At 45.9% G+C, this 21,825-nt stretch overlaps 1 protein-coding gene across 7 annotated transcripts in view; it reads right to left on the bottom strand.

Annotated features, from left to right (window-relative positions):
- The window catches only part of CNOT1 (CCR4-NOT transcription complex subunit 1), a 1,826,813-nt gene that overhangs the window by 1,681,606 nt on the left and 123,382 nt on the right, over nucleotides 1–21,825 (bottom strand). For all 7 annotated transcript variants that reach the window (XM_078668607.1, XM_078668606.1, XM_078668608.1 and 4 more), the window contains exon 3: nucleotides 3,687–3,794. In XM_078668607.1, the coding sequence (XP_078524733.1) occupies nucleotides 3,687–3,794 (108 nt within the window). The remainder of the gene's footprint in view (nucleotides 1–3,686; nucleotides 3,795–21,825) is intronic.

Here is a 21,825-nt window from a genome sequence, read left to right as displayed (position 1 = left end):
AGGCGTCAAGGGGCACCCTCTTCTTCTTCAGTGGGATGACATAGGGGTCCACTGGCTCCGCAGTGATTTTCCTCTTATAGAGGGTCAGTTTGCCTGTGTCAGCGTCGATGAAATGCTCTGAATCGTCCTCGGATTCGAGTACCCGACGTGGAAGTGGGCCAGTCGGTGAAGAAATCACCTGTTTCGGTGCCGATTTCGTTGAAAATGCTTTCGGCGCCTCCTTCGGCGGCAAAATAAAGAGAAGTTTCCCAGATGGCTTCGCTGGAGTGTCCTTTTGCGGCTGCGGCGACGGTATCGGAGCCGACGGGGCAAAGGCCTTCTCCCTGATTCTTTTCAGTGATTCGGCTATGGGGGACGCCTCACTCACAGTTTGTTTCGGCGCTGACGAGGATGGTCTGATCTTTCCTTCGGATCCGACGTCCTTGTGGGCCTTGTGCGCTTTGGGCGCGGATCCTGTCTTTACCGCCTCCGATTCCTGTGTTCGGGGCGCAGACTTCTTTCCGTGTGCCTGCGTAGCCTCCTTGGAGCCGACTTTGGCGGGCTTGGACGGCGTCGTAGCCGCTGACCCGTGCCGACCATCATTCTTGGATGACCCCTCCTCTGGCGTCGGTTTCGATTTTGCAGCATCGGAATCGACGGACTTCTTCGACTTCTGCGGACCGGAGGTCGACGGAGTCGATGGGGTAGCGGGCACCGTCTTTTTCACCGGCACGGCAGCCATCTTAGGGACACTCGAGTCCTTAAGTTTCGGTTTCGTTTTCGGGTCGGCCATTTTAGGTGTTGTCGATCCCGATGGTTTCGGTTTCGAAACAGTCTGCTCAGCAAGTAAGTCCGTGGCCGGGCCCGAAGGCGGGGCTGTGGCTTGCGGCAACGGGTCTTGGGTAAGGCCGACAGGCGATCCCGTGTCCCGGTCGGTATCCTCGTAACCTTCGGGGCAGAGCTCGTCCCCCGAGCTGTCTGCCGCGGCCCCATAAATCTCATCGTCGTCTCCTACCTCGTCGACGTATTCAGGGCCTTGACCCGCGACTCCGTCGTCGTCTCCCGGATCCGCCTCGACCTCCGTCTCGGGTGGGGAGATTTGGAGATGATGACCCTGGTCCTCTTCGTCTTGGTCGCCGAAGATGTTCTCCGGATCCGGGGCCGCTTGTTTAGCTTCCATGCGCATCGCGCGCCGAAGCTTGAGAGTCTTCTTTGAGCGGAACTGTGCACACAACTTGCACTTGCCGTCGTCGTGGTCAGGCGAAAGGCATTTGTTACACACGGGGTGTAGATCGATGTGTGGGTACTTGGACCCACAGAGCGGGCAGTACTTAAACGGGCTCCGCTCCATGTCCGAAAAGTTTTGCAGTCGTGTCGCGATGAGAAGGCCTCAAAGTTCCGAGAGCGAAGAAAACTCCGCTTATTCCGGCTCCAAGAGACGGAAGACTCGAGACCGTGCGCAGACAATACCGACGCAAGAAAATCGAGGCCTTTTGGCCGCTAAAAGTTAGTTTTTCTTGGTTCCGACAGTAAGACGTCGAGACCACATCCGAACCCAATGGCGGAAAAAAACAATCTGGGGATGGAGCCGATGCCCATGCGCACTGTAGTCCAGGGGAGGAGCCACCTATCTCAGGATACTTCGAAGACTCTTCCAGGACAACAATGTGCGATCATCCGAGCCCAACACTAGGCGGCGATCTAATGCTAAGATGTGAATTTAGCAGCCCACATGCCTCGAACTCTATGCTGTGTGTTCTCAGTGGAGAGTCCCCGGTCCCCCCACGGAATTGTCCCATCCAGGTCAATACTAGTGGATTTAAATATCTCGGTATTTTTATCTCTTTGGATACGACCACTAGATATGCTGAAAATCTTCTTCCCCCTCTGCAGAGGCTTGAGAGTGACTCCGCTCATTGGTGAAGGCTTCCGATCTCTTTGCTGGGACGGGCAGCCCTCTTCAAAATGATGTCCCTGCCGTGCTTCCTTTATGCCCTTCAAAACACTTGACACAGTGCCCGTGAGTTATTTCCGCAAAATAGAGGGGCTGTAGCGCAGATTGCAGTGGGAGGGGAGGCCCCGTGTAGCCTTGGCCAAGCTAACGCTCCCGTGGTATGACGGTGGTATCGCCCTCCCAGATATTAGGCGATATTACTGGGCCTTCCAGCTGGCCGCTATCAATCATGGCACATATGGGCCCATTGGGGATGCCGGGTATGTTATGGATAATGGCTTCTCCCGGGTGGCAGTTATAGTAGGGCATTGTACTCTAAATTGGCGCGGCTCGATCTCACGGGACCGATGAAGCATGCAGTAAAAATCTGGCATGATGCCACGAGCTCATTGGGGTGGAAAGACAAATTAACATTGGCTACCCCACTTTTTAATTCAGAGAGATTGGGTAAGCTGTGGAACACTAAGGGATTCGATAAATAGGAGTTGATAGGGATCTCGACTGTTAAGGACATGTGGGACAAGGGGCGGGTAAAAACATTTAAGGAAATGCAAATCGAGTTTGAGCTCTCAGTCTCTGAATATTTCCGCTATTTGGAAGCTCGACACTCATTTACAGCAGCTCTTCCTAAAGGGGAGGAGCTGCCGGAGTCCTCCCCTCTTGAGGATAGAATCTTGGATGGTCATCTCCCTGACAAAACGATCTCCCTGACATATAAGAAACTTAATAGGGCGGACTGACTTAAGGAACTGAGGGTTAAATGGACGCAGGATGTCTTAGAATTGGATGATGAACATTGGCAATTAGCGGTGTCCTCTCCAAAAGTAGTCGCTATTCCTGCAAGATTGCGACTGGTACAGTTTAAAATACTGTATAGGGTCTATGTTACGGGCCCCCGCCTTGTACAGATGGGGTTGTCGGAAGATGGTTTGTGTAGACGTGGATGTGGCTCGTGGGTACCTTTTTACATATTGTTTGGGAGTGCCGCTATATGACTGAGTATTGGGGTAGTATTCATAATATTATTCAGGGGGTCACTGGTGTCTCCCTGTTACCGGAGACACGAAGGTGCCTTCTCAATATATGGGAACCTACTGATCTTAATAATGAACAGACAATGAACCACACTGAGCTACAGGATTGAGATTTCGTAATGTTAAATCATACAAATGTATTAATTTAGATAGATATTCAGTATTCACGATTGTATGTACACAATACGTACTGTATATTCAGAAATGATGAAGAATTTAGTTTGTGATGACTGAATTGTGATTTTTTTGGCAGTAAAAAGGTAATGCGGAGTAAAGATTTATCACCTTGGTTACTTTTAGTGGAAAATAGTTTTTCCAGGGAACAGTGCACATTGCTTACCGACTGCTGCCTGTTTTTTTTTTTTGAAAAGGAATATCGCCCAACTATGGGGGGCGAGGCTTCCTCCTACCCTTGAGAACTGGAAGAAGGATTTGGATTGGAGTATGTTCAGAAAAAAAATTGTATATTGCAAGAGGGCGTCCCCGGAAATGGGCTTCAATTTGGAATCAATGGAATAAGTATAGAGGAGAGATGTGTGTACCACCTGGAAATTCAGTATTTGGATGTTCCCCCATATCTTTGATAAGTATGTATTTTGGTTTTCTCTCCCCTCATTTCTTACTATTGTGTTACTGAGTATAAGGTGATTCATCTGTAACGTGTCTTTTTCTGTTTGATGCCTTGATTTAATAAAAAATAATTATATAAAAAAAATTACCTGATGAAAATCTTTGCCACTGCTTTTACCATCGCCACTGAAGTCCACATGTGAGAATAGACAGCGTAGTAAATGCCTGTCTGCCTCAGGGCCGTGCTGTGTCACAATCTGATAGGAGGCAAAAAACACAAAGGATAGAATATAAATTGAAACAGTCACATCTGCATGTACATTTTGAACCTCTGATCATAATCAAGTACTCATGATGTAAACACATTTAACATCGCACCTGTGATGCTGTAGGAAGCTGGCTATGTATAGGTTATCTCCTCTATGTAGTTATACTGTGCATGAGTCAAGGGGTTCCTCAAAGGTGTACGGGGTTCAACGTAAAACCCAAAGTGGTCTATTAGTGTTAGTGGGGGGTGAGCAGCCTTGGACTTAAGAGGACTGTAAGACCTTTATTGCACAACATGGACCAATAATACACAACTCCGGGAGATCATGGCGAATTTTAGAAAATTATACTTTGGTTGTACTTTATTTTAAGGCTAGGATCTTCACAATAAGGTGAGCACGTTTTTAAATAAAACTATTTTTCACTTTGAAAAATCAACACTTAAAAACTCTTCAGAACAGTTCAATGTTATTCTATAGGGAGAACAATATCGCAGTTAAAAAGACAAGTAAAGCACGTACAAATCCAGTCTTTGGGACCAAAAATCAGCATGGTGCAAGGCCAGGTTTTTTATTTTATTTATTTTATTTTGCGCACAGCCAGCAGCACAAGGGCAGCTGGGTGCAAAGGTCAAAATCAGAGTTCGGCACAATGCTTTTCAAAGACGACTGGGGGTGCCTGGTTACAGATCAGTAAATCAGTAGCAGGGGCCAAGCTCTGGGGTTAGCACAAGCACGGGGCCACAAAGCAGCAAACATACACCACCTATGGCACTGGGGCAGCCGGGAGCAAATTCAGAATCTGGCACCCAATGCTTCTCAATGGAGATTTTTCTCTTGCCAAACAGGCTGCTGGCATGGCACCGGAGGTTGTAGGAGGAAGACCAACAGCAGAGGAAAGTAGAGTCATAGGGAAACCGTCTGTTCAGCTCACCAAGGCCCTGGGGCTTCGGGTACAGGAGTGCCTTTCTACATCAGAGCCAGTCACGGTGGGGGAGGAGATTTTTTTTATATATAAAGTTTTTATAAAGCACGAACTTGACCAAACTTTTGCTGTCAGAGCGCTGTACAACCTAATAAATAGCATCAAATCTACAAGAAGCAAAATAGAGAATATACAGCATGAAAAGATAAAACAAAGAGGCAGTGAAAACACCAAAGAAATCGAATTGGCATGGATAGTCGCTTCAGATAGGAAGGAGATTATTCAGTAGTCTCATTTTTACTCTGTTTTTGAAAAGAGGGGATGGTCCTGAGCTCTGGGGGAAGAGTTCCAAATGCATGGGGCAATTCCAGTAAAAGATTTAACAGGTTTTCTTTTAGGGGTTTCAGCATTAGGGAGCATGCACTGCTAGAAGCTCTATTCCTTCCAGATAGAACCAGTTTCTGAGGTAGGTAGCATGGAGTGATGTGGTTGATGGCTTTGTATGTCATGCATGCTATTTTTAGGTGGATCAGATTCAGAAGGTAGCCAGTGCAGAGAATGGAGAGCTGGGGTGATGTGATAATTTTTTTTATGTCGGTGTTGAGCCGTGCAGCCACATGGAGGGTAGCCCTCAGTGGTGCTGGTTTTATTTTCGGTAGGCCAACAAGGGAAGCATTCCCATAGTCAAGTTTGGCGATCACGAAAGCCTGTGCTGCCATCTTGAGATCTGCATTGCGCAGGAAAGGCTTCAGGTTTCTTAAGACGTGGAGATGGAAATTGGCCCCTCTGGTTGTGGAGCGGATGAGATTCATCATGGAGAGGTTGTTGTCTAGCGTTATTCCTAGGGATTTTGCAGAATCAATGATATGTGGGGTACAGTTCAAGGCAGTGAGTAGTGGGAGTCAGTCTTTGATGCTAGAGGTGGGGTTGGGAGGCGAGATTAATAGGAATTCGGTTTTGAGGGCGTTAAGTTTTAGGTGGTTAAGTGTTAACCAGTGTTGAGTTTTGTTCAAAAGGTTATTGAGAATGCTGATGTCGTTAGGGGAGGTAATCTTCATGTACAATCGTGTATCAGTGTACATATGGTGGGAGATGTTGGAGTGTTTGAGGATTTCAGTCAGGCGTTTCATGTAAAGATTAAAGAGGGTGTGCTAAAGTGAAGAACTTTGGGGAACGCAGATAGTGACCAGTGTCTGATCGGATAAGTCATGACTGATTAGGACTCCTTGAGATCTGTTTTGTAGGAATGAGTAGAACCATTTTAGACTGACCTTCCATCCTAAGGTCAAAGAGGTTCGGGACGGTTTCATGTTAGACTGTGTAATACCCTGCTGATAGATCAAGAGGGATTGAAAGACAACATTCATTATGATCGAGAAAGCGTAAAGCATAATCGACAATGAGTACCATGGAGGTTTCAGTACTGTGACCTGGTCTGAAACCAGATTGGCAGTGGTCGAGGAGTTGGTGCTGGTCAATGTGACTGCAGAGTGGTTGAAGAACACATTTTTCCAGGAGCTTGGCGAAGGTTGGGATGCTCGAAATCGGGCAAAAATTGTTTGGATTAGAGGTTTGCATCTGTCTTTTTTAAGGATAGGTGTGACTTGTCCACTTTTTAGACAGGTCTGGCATGGTGCCTTGCGTAAGAGGCATTGATAATTCTAGTCCATAGGGGTATCAGGAGTTGTAAAGTTTCCTTGAGGAATTTGGAGGGGGAGTAGTTTTGAGAGGTCAGAGTCATCAAAATGTCTCAAAGATGGACCACGAGGTATTGTTTTTAGGTTTAAAGAGAAGGTTGTTAGGATACATTTCCTGCGAGGTGGAGGAGCATTGCGACTGCGTTTCAAGTGCTAAACAATTCACAGCAATGCAGAGCTCATTGTCAATTGACTTCGTTTTCTCAGAAAAGGAGGAAAATGTGTAGGTAAGGTTGTGGTGTGAGATGTGGAGGATTTACGTTTCCCATTTGTTTGTAGTTTCATCAGTTCAGACAGCTTTTTGGGACGTTTGAAGGCTGTTTTCAGTTGCGGATGAAAAAATTAGGATTCAGCACTTCTGATGCACCTATTGTAGTTCCTTTTTCTACTAAACAGTTTAAGGTTTGAAAGAGATGGGGGTCTGTCTCCACACTCTTTCTGCAAGTCTAATAGCACGGTGTTCCCAGTTAAGGCTACAGTTAAACCAGGTATTGATTCTTCTCATCGGGACTCTTTAGTTGTTTGGGGGCAATGGAGTCCATGATGTTAGACAGAGTTAAGGTAGTGCTTAGTGAGGTCTTGAGCATCAACCAGATCAGTGAGAGGAGACAGGAGGTTAAGGATGGTGGCAGAGATCAGGTCTGGATTGAGATGGAGGGTGTTACTGATCCAATGTTTTCACAGGCTGGCCTTTGTGGATGGCTGCCTGTCCAACAATGGAGAAGGTGATGCAGTGATGATCGGTCCAGTCGCAGGGTTAAATAGAATCCAATCGTTGAATAGAATACAATAGTATGGTATTTTTCTTGGCTATGATTAAATCTAAGATGGCCCCATTTATATGAGTAGGGCGATTACAGACTTGGGTCAGGTTGAGGTTGTGGAGGAAAGCCTTAAAGCAATTCACTAGTGGATCCTTAGGGTCATTCCAGTAAATGTTGAATCATCTAGGAAAACCTGGTTGTTGTATGGGGTAAGGTTGGCAGAGATCTCAATGATTTGTTCGATGATGGTAAGATTATCACCTGGGGGATGGTAGAGAGGGTGCAGGTGGAGCGGTCTTTGGTAGAGATTTATCATATATTCACAGCCAGATGTTGGAGAGGAAAGTGATTGTTTGACAGAGGTTTGATCAATAAATACTGTTGTGTGGAGTTTTAGGATGAGTGAATTTTCCAGATTCATGCCCTTATATAGGTACAAATCACATTGACCTAATATAGGCGTAGAAATCAATCCCTTATTTAGACATAGCCCATGCAGACCAAATACAGGCATGGCTACTTCCACCTGTACCAAACGTCACAACGATTTCTTGGAAAATCGGCTTAAGCAGTCAGGGACCTTCCATTGCTTGAATATGGATTTGTCCAAGAACTTGTGTACTTTGCAAAGAACAACTATTCCCTTGGGGTTATTTGCTGACGTTACTATGCCCGACTTTACGTCAAACTAGACACCTTCAAGGTATAAATATGCCTTCACTTACTCTAGCAAGACACGGTGGTTCGGAGCAGTTCGACTATCTACTTGCCCGACGCAGCTCACTACAGAAAGTGCCGAAGGACGCACTGATCGAGAGGCTGCATTTCTCTCGGCGAGAATCCAGCTTGTGTTTTCCAAGCTCCCCTTGCGGGGTGTTGGAAAATCGAGTCCCTAAAATGAGATACCAGACCACCTTCATTCTAAACTAAGGTATGGAGCCGATTAGAAGCTGGAGAAATCTTAGATAGATTCTTGGCAAAGAAAACGAAACCTATGCTACACAATACTTACTTCTTCCCGCGTACTAGACTTAGGTTAGGTACATAGGGTAGGCGTATTTTAGAAGCACAAGTTGAGCATTTTTAGCTATTGTTATTTATGTATGTATATATGGTTTAAAAAACCATTCAATGCTCTTACAGTATTATTTAATAATATTGTTCTCGCTGTACGCATTATACTTTGCAGTCTGCTTAACGATTGTAGCAGTTCACTTTTCTTGTATGAGAAAGAAGACTGTTCAATAAACCTTTTTATTGAAAACGCCCGTCTCTATATCTCTACAACTCTGTCGAAACGAAGCATGCACGATTTAGTGAAATACTAATCTATTGTTTCCACGACTCTAGAGATATATTTCTTATTCTTGGGAAACAAAGTTGTCATGTTTATGCGGTTGTCAAAAACGAATCCCTTCTTGTGAATGAGAAAATTTCTAGTGACCTCTAAGCTAGCTGGCACTCACTATTAAGTTTAATAACGTTGTTGCTGACCTGCCTGAGCCGTGGTGGAGGCTCACTCGACTTGCTCCCTGAAATTGCTGGACATCTTGGGAATAAACCCACACCTTGCCGGACCCGCTGCGCGGGTCCCGCTGCGCCAGGAGACACCCTGTGGAGGCGCTGGGAGGGGAGCGCTGTTCAGGAAGAACTTTGTCCACCGGCAGGGCTGCGAGCAGGCTAGCAGGGACTCCATTGTCCAGGAGCCCCTGCGTGCTACACCTGTGGCCGCTCTCCCTGCCGGCCACGCCCCCCGCCCCATTCACGCCCTACTTTTTGGGCGGAGTATCCGCTGCGCGGGAGCGCGCGGGAGCGACCGGGGCGAAGACCGGGCAAAGAGCGGGCCGTTTGAGGCCGTTCGAGTACGGCAGAGTCCGGCCCGGGCCCACCCCCCCTGGCCGTTTGGAAGTTTTTAAGGTAGGCAGCGCACCTTAGTATACAAACTTTTGCGTCTGGGTTTTGCAAGGACAGTCTAACGGCAACTGTGTGATCTTTAATCTCACCTATATTGTACAATGCCCTTAAGGTCAGGTAAAGAACGCACAGTCCAAATCCATACTACCAAGGGAGTCGTATCAGGCCCCCTTGACGCCTTTATCACACGGGCGACGGGGATATTGGAGAAGGAAATTGCCATGGTCGAAAAAAGACTCTCGCTTGATCTTATCAGTGGAAAGCGTTCATCGCTGGGGGAACTAGCTACCATTACCAGCCCCGTAACTCATGCTGCTTTCAACTGTGTCCAAACATCCTCCACAGACGCCATTGTCCATCTAGAAAGCAGGGGGTGAGTCCTACTGCTTCTACTTTGGAGGAAGATGGGTACAGTGCAGATGACTCACAAGTTAGCCAGAGGGCCGATTCACAAATTAGCGGGGGGCTTGAACCTAGCCAGATATCTGGATATCTACCTCTTAACGTCTCTAATACTGTTGACATCGTGGATTCCCCAAACACTAACACTGACTTTAATACCAAAAAGAGAAAACAAGATTCTAGACTGTCAGAGGGGAGAGAACGAAAGATTCCAAAAATAAAAGACGGCCCAGAAAAAGGGAGTCAGGGCTCGGAGCATCCTGTTGATACACAAAATCCCTCTGCGTTCTTTAATATGTTGTGCCCCTCCCTCACCACACTGGGCTCTTCAAACACCTGCCCCACGTGCCTTAATAGCGATGAAATACTGCTAGTTAAAATGGAGGCCATGTTCAAAACTTTATTACTACCGGTTTTGGAGCGGACAAGGCTAATGACCTCAAAAATCGACAGCATGGAAGCCGTAATTAATTCAAACCATGCCATGCTACAAAAATTATCTGGCACTAGTCACATAGGAGTTAGCAAAATACAAACAGCCCCAAAAAACTTAGTTAGTAATAATATGGCAAAAAGCAATACAGCCCATAATAAAATATCAAGGTCAAATACCAACATGCCCACAGGGGGGGGAGAAGCAAAAAGCCACATCCTCTAAACCATCCACGAGCATTGTAACCCAGGTACCCAAAACAACGGTTACTGAGAGACATAATTCCCGCGGGCATCAAAGTACTGGGCCACCGCCTCAAGTTAAAACAAACCCCGCCCCCCCCCCCCCCCCCCGCCCGCCCCCAGTCACATAGAGATACAGTTGGTCAACGCAGTAACAATTCCCATAAGGAAGGGAGACACAGAAGATTTACCACCCCTCGTGCTGATCTACCTGTTGAAGCAACTCAACACACAATAGTTTTGACAGGTGTTGCCCCACTAAAACCTGGCAGTAAGGAGTCGTATGGGGATCTCCGTAACAAAGTAATTTTCTGGCTAAATAAAAATCGACCCTTAACCCCCTCCTCTCCTACTGAAATTTTATATGTAAGAAGAGTGGACTGGGTGGGCCATGGGATCAAGGATCTGGAGGGAGATTGTATTTTGATCTCGTTCAAAGACCCATGGGTGGTCGATTCTATCTGCAGAAAAGCTAGATTTGCTAGACAGGGGGATGTCCAAACTTTGGCCCTATCATACTTTTACCCATATAGGCAAAGACCCATCCAACCATATCCCACCTTCCGCCAGCCCCCAGCTATAAGACACCCCCTGGCTTAACCCCTCTTGATCGCCAACGCCCATTTCTCTTCAACCATTTTGGCCCCCTTTCTGACCTTGAGGCCATAGATTGACTTCACACAACGCTTTGTGAGCCCTCCCTTGTTAAAGTAGTTGGTCATGAGCCAATAAGGTGTAGTATGGAGACCTTACATCCAATTGTTAACTTAGATGCAGTTAAGGGAGGCCTTGAGACAAGGGCGATTAATTCACCTGCATCCAACGATGATCTAGATGCTATGTTAAATGCTGATTCCATGGACAATCACAAGTCCACGGAGAACAAGAAGGATAGGGGGCGCAAGCAGGCACCTATCCTAGCTTCATCTTTTCAACCTCCACCTGCGGTCCAAATCATTGATAATCTAAAAATCTTATCTTGGAATATCGCAGGAATCAAGGCCCGCATGTCCTCTGCAGATTGGCTGGAATTTGTGGACAAATATGACATTATCTTGCTCCAAGAAACCTGGGCAATCGAACCAGTCTTTAAGTTGGGTTATGCAAATTTCTTTAAACCTGCGATTAAAGGGGGTAAAGGGCGTGCCTCAGGTGGTTTATTGATTTGGGTGAAGCAGTCATTGGGCCTTTATCCAACAGAGTTACTTGTCCAGCATCCGGATCTCCTTTTAATCAAATTGGGTAAGGCTAATCAACCTGATCTGTACCTTTTTAACATATATGCCAGAGGTATGCCTGGTGGCCGTAGCCCGCCATTGCTGAACGTTATCGACCACAAACTTGCTGAAATAGGCAGTGGGAATATCATCATCTTAGCTGGAGACTTAAATTGCACCATAGAGCCATTGCTAGATATGGGGGACAGTTGGAGCTCGGCTGAGGATGCTGTTTGGGACATACCTGATTTGATGGTTGATAAAATGGCTAAAGCAACTGAGGCAGCAGTTAACTGGATGGCCCTATGCTTAAATAGGGGATTCCGAGCTTGTAATGGCCGCACAAGTTCGGATAAAGAAGCACATTGTACCTTTGATAATGGACTAAGGCGGAGCCTCATCGATTATGTTTTGTTAAAATTGGAATATTGGACCTTACTAGTAGACATGGTAGTAATACAACGTCCGGAAAGCGACCATAATCCACTGTTATTATCATTGAAACTGCCAGATATAAAGAGACTAGAGGAGCCAACCTTTTCACAAACAGGGGACGTTTTGTTAACCAATGACAGGAGGAGGTTGAAATGGTCCAGGATAATGGAGGATGAATCCTTATGGGACAATGTTAACACAATGGCCAAAAATGTGTACAATCACATGTTAAAAATTGATTTGTTGGGGGGAAGTCAGGACTTGGCAAACAATGTTATTAATCACCACATTAGTTGCTTTGACCATCTAAAGTCCCTACTTTCCCTCCCTTGTCGAAGTGCTCCCACTAAAGCCAATTCCCTTCCCCAAAAATGGTATAACAAAAAATGTAGGGAGGCTCATTCTGATCTCATTAAAACTATTAAATCTCGTGATATGGTTGCAGTTAAAGCGGCTAGGCTTCATTACAGAAAAACCCAGTGGGAATGTAAACGGGAGTGGGAGGACAGGTTTTGGTCAGATCTCTTGGACGCCTCCACCTCGAATAATCAGAAAAAGTTCTGGGACCTAGTCAAGTGGGGGAAGGATCCAGACTCTAGCACCCCGGCTAACCATGTTCCCTTAGATGAGTGGGTAACATTCTACTCTGCCCAATTCAGAGCCGATAACTCCAAACCCTTAAACACTCCGGGTACGACACTCCCACTAAACATCCACGGGGAGAAGCTCATTTTCTCAGTATCAGAGACCGAGCTGGCATTGGGCCTGACCCTGCGAGGGAAAGCTCCGGGCATGGATCTCATCCCAGCGGACCTGTTTAAATCAAACCCAGCCTTGTGGCTCCCTTACATTACCATGATCGCTAACCCCTTAGTCAAAGGAGCCACAATCCCTAAATCATGGAAGGGAGCAGAGATAATCCCAATATTTAAAAAAGGTGACAGGTCCAACCCAGGGAATTACCACCCTATTAGTCTCAGACTCCATGCAAAAAATCATACCACGTATGGTTTTGGGACGGGTGCAGGGCTGGATTGAATCTGAGGACATATTATCTCCTATGCAGGCGGGCTTTAGATCAGGCATAAGCACCATAGATCAGGTGTTTAGATTTTGCCTGATCTATTGGAAAGTGGTCTTGCTTGGCGGCGGTACCATCTTTGCTGCATTCATCGACCTTAAGTCCGCCTTCGATATAGTGCCAAGGGATAAAATGTGGGGAGTGATGGAAAATCTAGGTTGCCCATCAGAACTACTTGACCTCATAATTAAATTCCATGAGGATAACTATGCGAGGGTGAGGTGGGGAGGCCAGGGCCAAGTGACGGAAACATTTCCCGTAACTAGAGGTGTCCGTCAGGGGTGCGTCCTGGCACCAACACTCTTCCTCTTATTCATCGACCAAGTGGTGAAATTTTTTATGGACACCCCCACTGATGCACCAATGCTGGCTGGAATGAGATTCCCATTGCTCATCTTCGCCGATGACACCCTACTCCTCTCCAGAACACGCAGCGGACTGCAGCGGGCCTTGGACCGCTTTGAGGAGTTTTGTGCCATTAACAATCTTGCGGTGAACGTGGGTAAAACAAAGTTCATGGTTTTTTCTAGAAATCATTCTGTCCGGAGCTCTGTGAGCTTGAATGGGGTTAATCTCGAGCAAGTCGAGACTATGACCTACCTGAGGGTTACTCTGGACAGCCGCTTGAGATGGAAAGATCAAATTAACACTCAACATCTCAAGCTTGCACGGTTACCGGGCTGTCTTATAAAAGAGCAAAAGAGATCCATCACCAAGCGGGTTCTCCCAGCTCTCAAGATCTACGACGCCAAAATCACTACTGCTATCCTGTATGGCGCAGATCTCTGGGGCCATATGGATCTCCTTAATCTCTTTAAAACCCAATGCAAGTTCTTACGAAACCTGGTAGGCCTACCACAGTCGACACCATCAATCCCGCTCTGTTTGGACTTGGGGTGCCTACCGATTAACGAGATGGCTAGATTTAGGCTGGTGGCCCTCTGGAGGCGAATATGGACTTCCCCTGACCTGTCTCTATTCGCGAAAGAACTAGCAGAAGTCAGGTCAATCAGTGGATCTGGAAAAATCCCATGGCTTCAAGCTGTAAAAAACATCCTCATTGATATCTGTTTAGTACAGCTCTGGACATCTCCTTCATCCAATGCTTTTCCTTCTAAACAGGAGTTTAAAGCCTTGTATTGGGCCTCTGTTCGTCTAAATCGAGTTTCATTTTCCAGCAATATCAGTCTCACGGGCAGGTTCCTTACATTCAAGCTAGACCTGTCCCGTGAACCTTATTGGGATATAATAACTAAACCATTGGACAAGAAACTGTATCATCAGTTCAGAGTGGGTGCTTTACCCTTGAATACCTTTGTTAACAAATGGTCTACGGGGGTGTCAAATTTCTGTAAAGGCTGCCCGGGCCAGAAAGAATCAGAGGGCCATTTTCTTTTTGCTTGCCCCCGCTACCTGGTGCCGCGAAAGAAATGGTTAAAACCACTGTTTCAGCGCTTACCATTTAGAAAATCTGCCGATGCTATTTGGGCGCTAAAGACTAACACCTCTGAGGTCTTTGTAGTGAGCCTAGCTAAATATTTGGGGTGGGCCTGGCTCATAAGGTTAAAACTTATGACAAAGTTGCTAGAGCCCGCAAATGGTGTTTTGTAAATTGATATATTCTGTTTACTGCCTAAACACTTGGTTTTTACTTTCTGCATTGTTGCATTTTTATCATGCATTTGTTTCCCATTTAGTGATATGACTTGATATGTATTATTAAATCTCTATGTCCTTAATCAGGTTTTCTCCCCCTAGATGTTTAATACTTTTTCTTAACTCCTTTAAAATCAATTTATCTTAGGTTATTATTCCGTGGTTTATATGGTTTGTTTCACATGTATATAGCCTTTGCTCACTAATGTTTTGTACTTTTTCTTTTTTGCTAAGAGTTTTTTAACATACTGTCTTTTATGTATTATAACGTGTCTTATGATTTGTTAAAAATCGAAATAAAGACTTGAAACCTGAAACCTGAAGTTTAATATATGCGGTAGAGACCTTGGCGACCTCAGTCCTACATCTAATCTATAGGATATATTATTCCAATGCGCAGAGCCTATTGGGAAAATAGGAACTACACTACAAGAAATACCGCCCCCAAGATGTAGAACGCGATGTTGGCGGATGATAGAGTAGCTGGGTGGAACCAGGATGTCTAGTATAGTAGAAGAGGACTCATTTAGCCAAGTATCAGTGAGAATTAGTAGACCCAGGTCCAAGCTGAGTAATAAGCCCTGTATGTCGGCAGCGTGTTTCACTGCTGATCTGCAGTTAGGTAGTGAACATTTTAGGTTGGTAATGGTAGTGGAAGAGTGTGAGATGGGACAAGTTTGAGGTTAGATTAATTAATTAATCTGGGTTTGTGTTATCCTTTGTGGTTGGGTGATATTGGTTTGAAGCCTGACGGAAGGTGGGACGTGGTGGGTGGGATTATAAAGAGAGAATAGAGGATATCTGTGGTCGAAAGGTATTTGACAAGCCTGTTGGGTCGGTGGAATGGTCTAGATTACGTTTGCTTCTCCATCTAGGTTGAGATCTGGAGTATGCACAACTAACTGCGGGAGAGCAAGTGGGAGATGGAAGATTACAGTGCTCGTGGTAGATCAAAAGATTTGACGCACAAGTTACTACTTGTGTAACGATATATCTGTAAGAGACATTAGTTAGTGATAGATTCCTTACCTTAGAATATCCCCAGGCGTCAGACTGGATCCGTAATTTTTTGCGTAGCAGTACCCTTGCGCGTCGTTAGGCGTCGTCTGCAGCTCCGCGTCAGTCGTCGGCGCCGTGATGACGTCGGAGTACTTAGACGCCGCCTCCGCGTGCTGACGTCAGTTCTTTTTACCACGCCAGCAGCGCAGATCCGGAAAAAGTGGTACCTTAGTCATTTTTTGACTAAAACTTTTTTGATCATTCTTTCAAGTCTTCAACTACGAACGGTGCCGGTAGGGATGCCAGGTTTTAAGCCTTGTGAGGATTGCGACCGACCGTCGTCGTGTCTCCACTGTCTCGGCATCGATCATGACGACAAGACCTGCTCCGACTGCCGGGTCCCAACTTCGAAAGCTAGGCGGGAGCGTTCCCGCAAGCGACTTGAACTCAGGCAGTCGGATTGTATAGTATCCAGCGTAGAATAGAGTAATTGGATATTAGTGTGAGTGGTGTTCTAGCAGAGAAGTGACGGGGAGGAGAGTTATCTAAAATATAGTGTGCGACTGAGGGGTTCTTTAATTGCTTCAACACCCTCCGCATGCTCCGTAGGATCTACAAGTGGATCCCCACTGAACGAGAAGAACAGTCACCCAGGCCCTTGTCAGCAGCAGGTTGGACTATGGAAACGCCCTCTACACAGGAGCCTCGGTTAAACTCCTGAGACGACTCCAACGCATCCAGAACGCCTCTGCACGCCTGATCCTCGACATCCCTCGCTGCAGCCACATCACACCCCACCTGAGACCTGCACTGGTTCTCGGTCAACAAGAGGATAACCTTCAAGCTCTTCACCGACACACACAAGGCACTCCACAACACCGGACCAACGTACCTCAGACGACTCAGCTTCTACACCCCCACCCGCCAGCTCCGCTGACCTCGCTACAGTCCCCCGCTTCAGAAGAGTGACCTCAGGTAGCAGATCGTTCTCCCACCTCGCCGCCAAGACCTGGAACACCCTCCCCATTCACCTACAGCAGACCCAAGACCTGCTGACCTTCAGAAAACTCCTCAAGACCTGGCTTTTCGAGCAGTTGCAGCAGTCAGTATAATTTTTGTGGCCATGGGTTTCACCTTTGTCCCAAACTACGTTCATATTTAATTTCAGTTTTGTCCATTAGTTGGGATCAAGGGATCACCTCACAAGTGTACAAAAGTTTCTCATCGAGGTTCATCCCCCCTCGGGATTTTAGTTTCCATTCGGATTATATACTTTGATTCAAGTTGTTTTAATTTCAGTTTGCGATCACCCAGTCTTTTATTTTCTTTGACACTGTCAATTCCAAAGAAAAACATTTTCTTCCAGTCTCCTCCTTGGCACTCACGTAAATGTTTTGCCGTTGCATCTCTATTTTTTACCGCTCTGATGTGTTCCAGTATTCTTTTCTTTAGTGTACAAATTGTGCTCCCTATATACATCTGGTTGCAGTCACATTGAATGACAAACGACATATTGAGTGGTACAGGTTGGCCTCAAAAATTATACCGACGATTAAAAGTAGCAACAATCACGAAATGATAAAGTTGGGGGAAGATTTGGCCTAGAAAAAGACTGAGCCACTTGAGACTTTAAACAAAGGGAGAAATTCAGGGGTACTATACCCAATAAAAGAGGTCTCATATAAATGTGTGTGGTTACAGGCAACTAAATCAATTGCACCCAATAGCAGAAATTGTAAATCAACTGTAATTAGGTACTATACCTAGAATTGATGTCTATATACTATAATAAGGGGGTGCTAATTGTAAATAATGATTTGCAAGTAACTGTAGATACATATATAACGGTCACAAAAGGTGTCACTGTGCATAAAGCAGAATGTATTGACTCCAAGTCCCAGAAGTTTAGGGAATGTAGACCATAATGCAAAGCCTTTTTAAGTAGGAAAGGAAGTAGTGCCACCCACCGTGAGAAAGGGCGCGAATTCTGGGCTTACTTGCGTTATTTTTTTCAGGAGAAGGAATGGTTGTAAAGAACTATATATATATATATATACATACATATATATATATACATACATATATATATACATACATATATATATACATACATATATATACACATACATATATACATACATACATATATATACATACATACATACATATATATATACATACATATATATATACATACATACATACATACATACATACATATACATACATATATATACATACATATATATACATACATATATATACATACATATATATACATACATATATATACATACATATATATACATACATATATATACATACATATATATACATACATATATATACATATATATACATATATATACATACATATATATACATATATATATATATATATATATATACACATATATATATACATATATATATATATATACACATATATATATATATATATATATATATATACATACACATATATACACATATACATACACCTTTTATGACAGGAGGCAGGAAGCAAAAGAGGCTCACCTTTATCTGAAGAGATTGCGTAGCACCGCTTGACCCACAGCAGTGTCTGCAGCGTCAGCCGTCTCCAGACAGTAGTGCCTCGTGAACGTGTGCCTGCTGGACCACATGGCGGCCCAGCAGATCGGATGTAGAGGCACTCCAGCAAACAGGCCGGTAGAGGATACGACTGCTCTCGTTCAGTGTGTTCGCGCCGGAGCAGAAAGGTTTACCAGCCCGTTGATGGCAGAAGGAAATGGCAGAAGAAATCCATCGAGTAATGGATTGTTTAGTACCGGATGTCCCTTGCGCATCCGTACATAGGCTACAAAGAGCTGGTCTGATTTACGAAAGGTAGCAGTGCGTTGGATGTAGAATTTAAGGCAGCGTTTCAAGTCCAGAGAATGAAGAGAGCGCTCAGCAGGAGACTGAGGGTCTGGGAAAAAAGTCTTAAGAATGACAGGTCCGTTAAGGTGAAAGTCAGAAGGAACCTTTGGAATGAATTTAGGGTTCGTACAAAGTGTAACAGCGTCCCTTGAGAATTGAAGAAAAGGAGGCTGAATGGTGAAAGCTTGGATGTCGCTCACCCGCCTGGAGGATGTAAGTGCGAGGAAGAGGGAAACTTTCCAAGTAAGGAATTTTAATTCCGCTGAATGAATAGGTTCGAATGGAGGTTTGAGAAGCTGTGATAAGACCAGATTCAAACGCCAAGCAGGTGGTGGACGCCGGATAGGTGGAAACATGCGTAACAGGCCCTTAAAGTACTGATGAATGATCCGAGAGGATTACAGGGTTATGGCCCATCGTTGCGAAAGCGGGAAATCGCGGCCAGGAAGACTTTAAGAGTGGAATGTGTAAGTCCCGACTTTGCCAAAAGGAGGAAAAAAGGCAGGAGTTGCTCAGGTGTGGCGAGCAGAGGATTGACCTTCTCCTTGTGGCACCAAACACAAAACCGTTTCCATTTCAGTTTATAGGTTTTGACTGTGGAAGGAGCACGTGCATGAGCAAGAACCTCTCTGCACTCAGAAGCAATATTCAGATGTGTAAACTCATGCTGCTCAGGTTCCAAGCGTGAAGCTGGAGACACTGGATCCTGATGGCAAATCTGGCCCTGGTTCAGGGTGAGAAGATGAGGCAGGGGACATAGAAGATCCGTGAACCACGGGCGACGCGACCACCTGGGCGCAATCAATAGGATGTGACACGGTTGAAGTCTCATCTTGTGCAGGAGGCGCGGTATCAGAGGGATCGGCGGAAAAGCGTAAACAAATTTGTTCGACCGGTTGATCGAAAATGCATTCCCGCTCGATCCGTTGTGGGGATGCAAACTTGCGAAGCGTAGGCATTTGCGGTTGAGCGGAGTCGCAAACAGATCCAGCTCCGGCTGGCCCCACAACCGAAACACATACTCCAGAGTTGGCTGATGGAGTTCCCATTCGTGATTGTCCGTAGACTATCTACTGAGAGAGTCTGCAAGGGCGTTGGAGGCACCCGGTACGTACACTGCTGTTAACTGGACTCATTGGTGTATCGCCCATTCCCAGATCTGTTGTGTCTGTCTGGAGAGCAGAAGATATCTCATACCCCCTTGCTTGTTGAGGTAGTGCATACTGGTGGTGTTGTGTGCGCACCAGGAGTGACTCCACTTCTACTAGCAGCTGGAAAGATTTCAGTGTGAGAAAGATCACCAAGAGTTCCAGGCGATTGATGTGCCATTTGCGCTGAGCTGCTGTCCATTTGCCTTTGACCGACAACCCTTTGAGGTGTGCACCCCAACCCTCTAATGAAGCGTCCGTCATAAGGGTAAGCGTGGGGTCCGTGTCCTGGAACGGCCGTCCAGTTGCGATGTTTGGAAGGTGAGCTCACCATTCCAATGCTCCCTGATTGCGAGGGGTCAGGCAGATTTTGTCGTTTAACGACCCCGAGACTTGCAGCCATTGTTTGTCCAACTCTTCTTGGAGGACTCATGTGTATCCTGCAATTGGGGGATCAGCTCAATGCAGGACGATGCCATGCCCAGAAAGGACTTTAACATTCGGACAGAAGCGGACTTTGAGCGTAAAAAAGAGCTACGATCTTGGTAATGCGATCTTGGCGCTCCGGTGAAACAAACACCTTTGCCAGATGAGTCTATTAATAATCCTAGAAAGACCCTTTGTTGCGCTGGGGGGACATGCGATTTCTCGTGGTTGATGGAAAGACCCAAGGCTTTAAAGACGGACAGGCAAGTCTGAGTTTGCTGTTTTGCGGTAAGAAAGGTTTGGGCCTTTATCAAGCAGTCGTCTAAATATGGGTAGAACCGTATGCCCAGTAGGCGAATATAAGCCGCCCCCGGAGCCATGATCTTTGTGAAGACTCACGGCGCAGAACGAAGGTCGAAAGGTAAAACTTATAATTGGAAGTGTTCGATCCCACTGTGAAACGGAGGTACTTCCTGTGTCTGTGATGGATTGGCACATGGAGTATGCATCAAGGAGGTCGATTGTAGAGAGGAACTCCTCAGGATTTAGGAACTGTAATATTTCCAGCAAGGTCAGCATCCGAAATGTTTGGGACTTTATGAATTTGTTGAGGGCTCGTAGGTCTAAGATAGGGCGCCACTCTCCCGATTTTTTCTTGATAAGGAAAAAGCGGGAATAAAAGCCCTTGCCTTGATGTAAGCAAGGAACCACTTTGACTGCCCCTTTTTTTTTTTAAGCATAACTGCAACTTGTGCAAACAGTTCCTTTAAGTGCGCTGGAGGGGGGCCGGATGGCGGGCGGTTGGGAGGAAATTTGAGAAATTAGAGAGCGTGGCCCTTTAAGATGACATCTAAGACCCAACGATCTTAAGTTATTTTCGACCAATTGCAAAAGTTTTGGGAGATTCGACCTCCAATTTTCAGAGCAGGAGAACACTTGATTCGTGGAAAGTCACTGTTTCTTAGAGGTAGCACCTCCTCTGTAGGTGGTTTTCCGTCTATAAGGCCTGGAATCGGATTGTCTATTCTGAGGTGGATAGGAGTAGCGCTGCTTATTTTCACCATAGGAGCGGTACTGGGTGGAGCCACGAAAATTGGAGGAAGTACCTCTGCCACGTGCTCCACGAAAGGGCTGCTTCCAGTACTGGAGAGATCCCAGGGCATGAGCTGTGTCCGTGTCTTTCTTAATGGACTCCAAGGCGTTCACATGTTTGCCGAAGAGGGACTCACCATCAAAAGGCAAATCAAGCACTCTTGCCTGCACTTCAGGCCGTAAAGCTGTAGCCTTAAGCCAGCCTTGCCTCCGTAAGACTGCAGCCCCTGCGAGTTGTCTGAAGCCCGTTGAGGAAATATCTACGCCACAGTCAATTTCAGAGGATATTTTCTCGCCCTCTTGCACGATCTTCTGTGCCTCTGCCTTGAAGGATTCCGGAAGTAGGTCAACCAAAGCCGCGATCTCTGACCACATCTGACGGTCGTATCGCCCGAGGATGGCTAAGGAGTTTGCCGCCCTGACAGTCGTGGCCGCCATAGTGGTGAATTTCTTCCCAATGGTATCCAGGCGGCGACCTTCCTGATCCGGTGGAGACGTTAATGAAGTGGCTGGGTTACGAGACCTCTTTTGTGCAGCTTGCGCAATGACTGAGTATGCCTTTGGTTGTGACACATGGCATGCAGGTGAATCCTCAGGCACCTTATTCTTGTCAAAGCGTGTAAGTACGGCCGGGATGGAGTTAGGCCAATCCATTAGTTTGAGCCCCTCTTTCCATATAAAATCAATTAT

The sequence above is a fragment of the Lissotriton helveticus genome, chromosome 12 (assembly GCF_964261635.1).
Source record: "Lissotriton helveticus chromosome 12, aLisHel1.1, whole genome shotgun sequence".
Taxonomy (NCBI): Eukaryota; Metazoa; Chordata; class Amphibia; order Caudata; family Salamandridae; genus Lissotriton; species Lissotriton helveticus.
The sequence above is the reverse complement of the archived record's forward strand: the minus strand, read 5'-3'. Positions and strand labels throughout refer to the sequence as shown.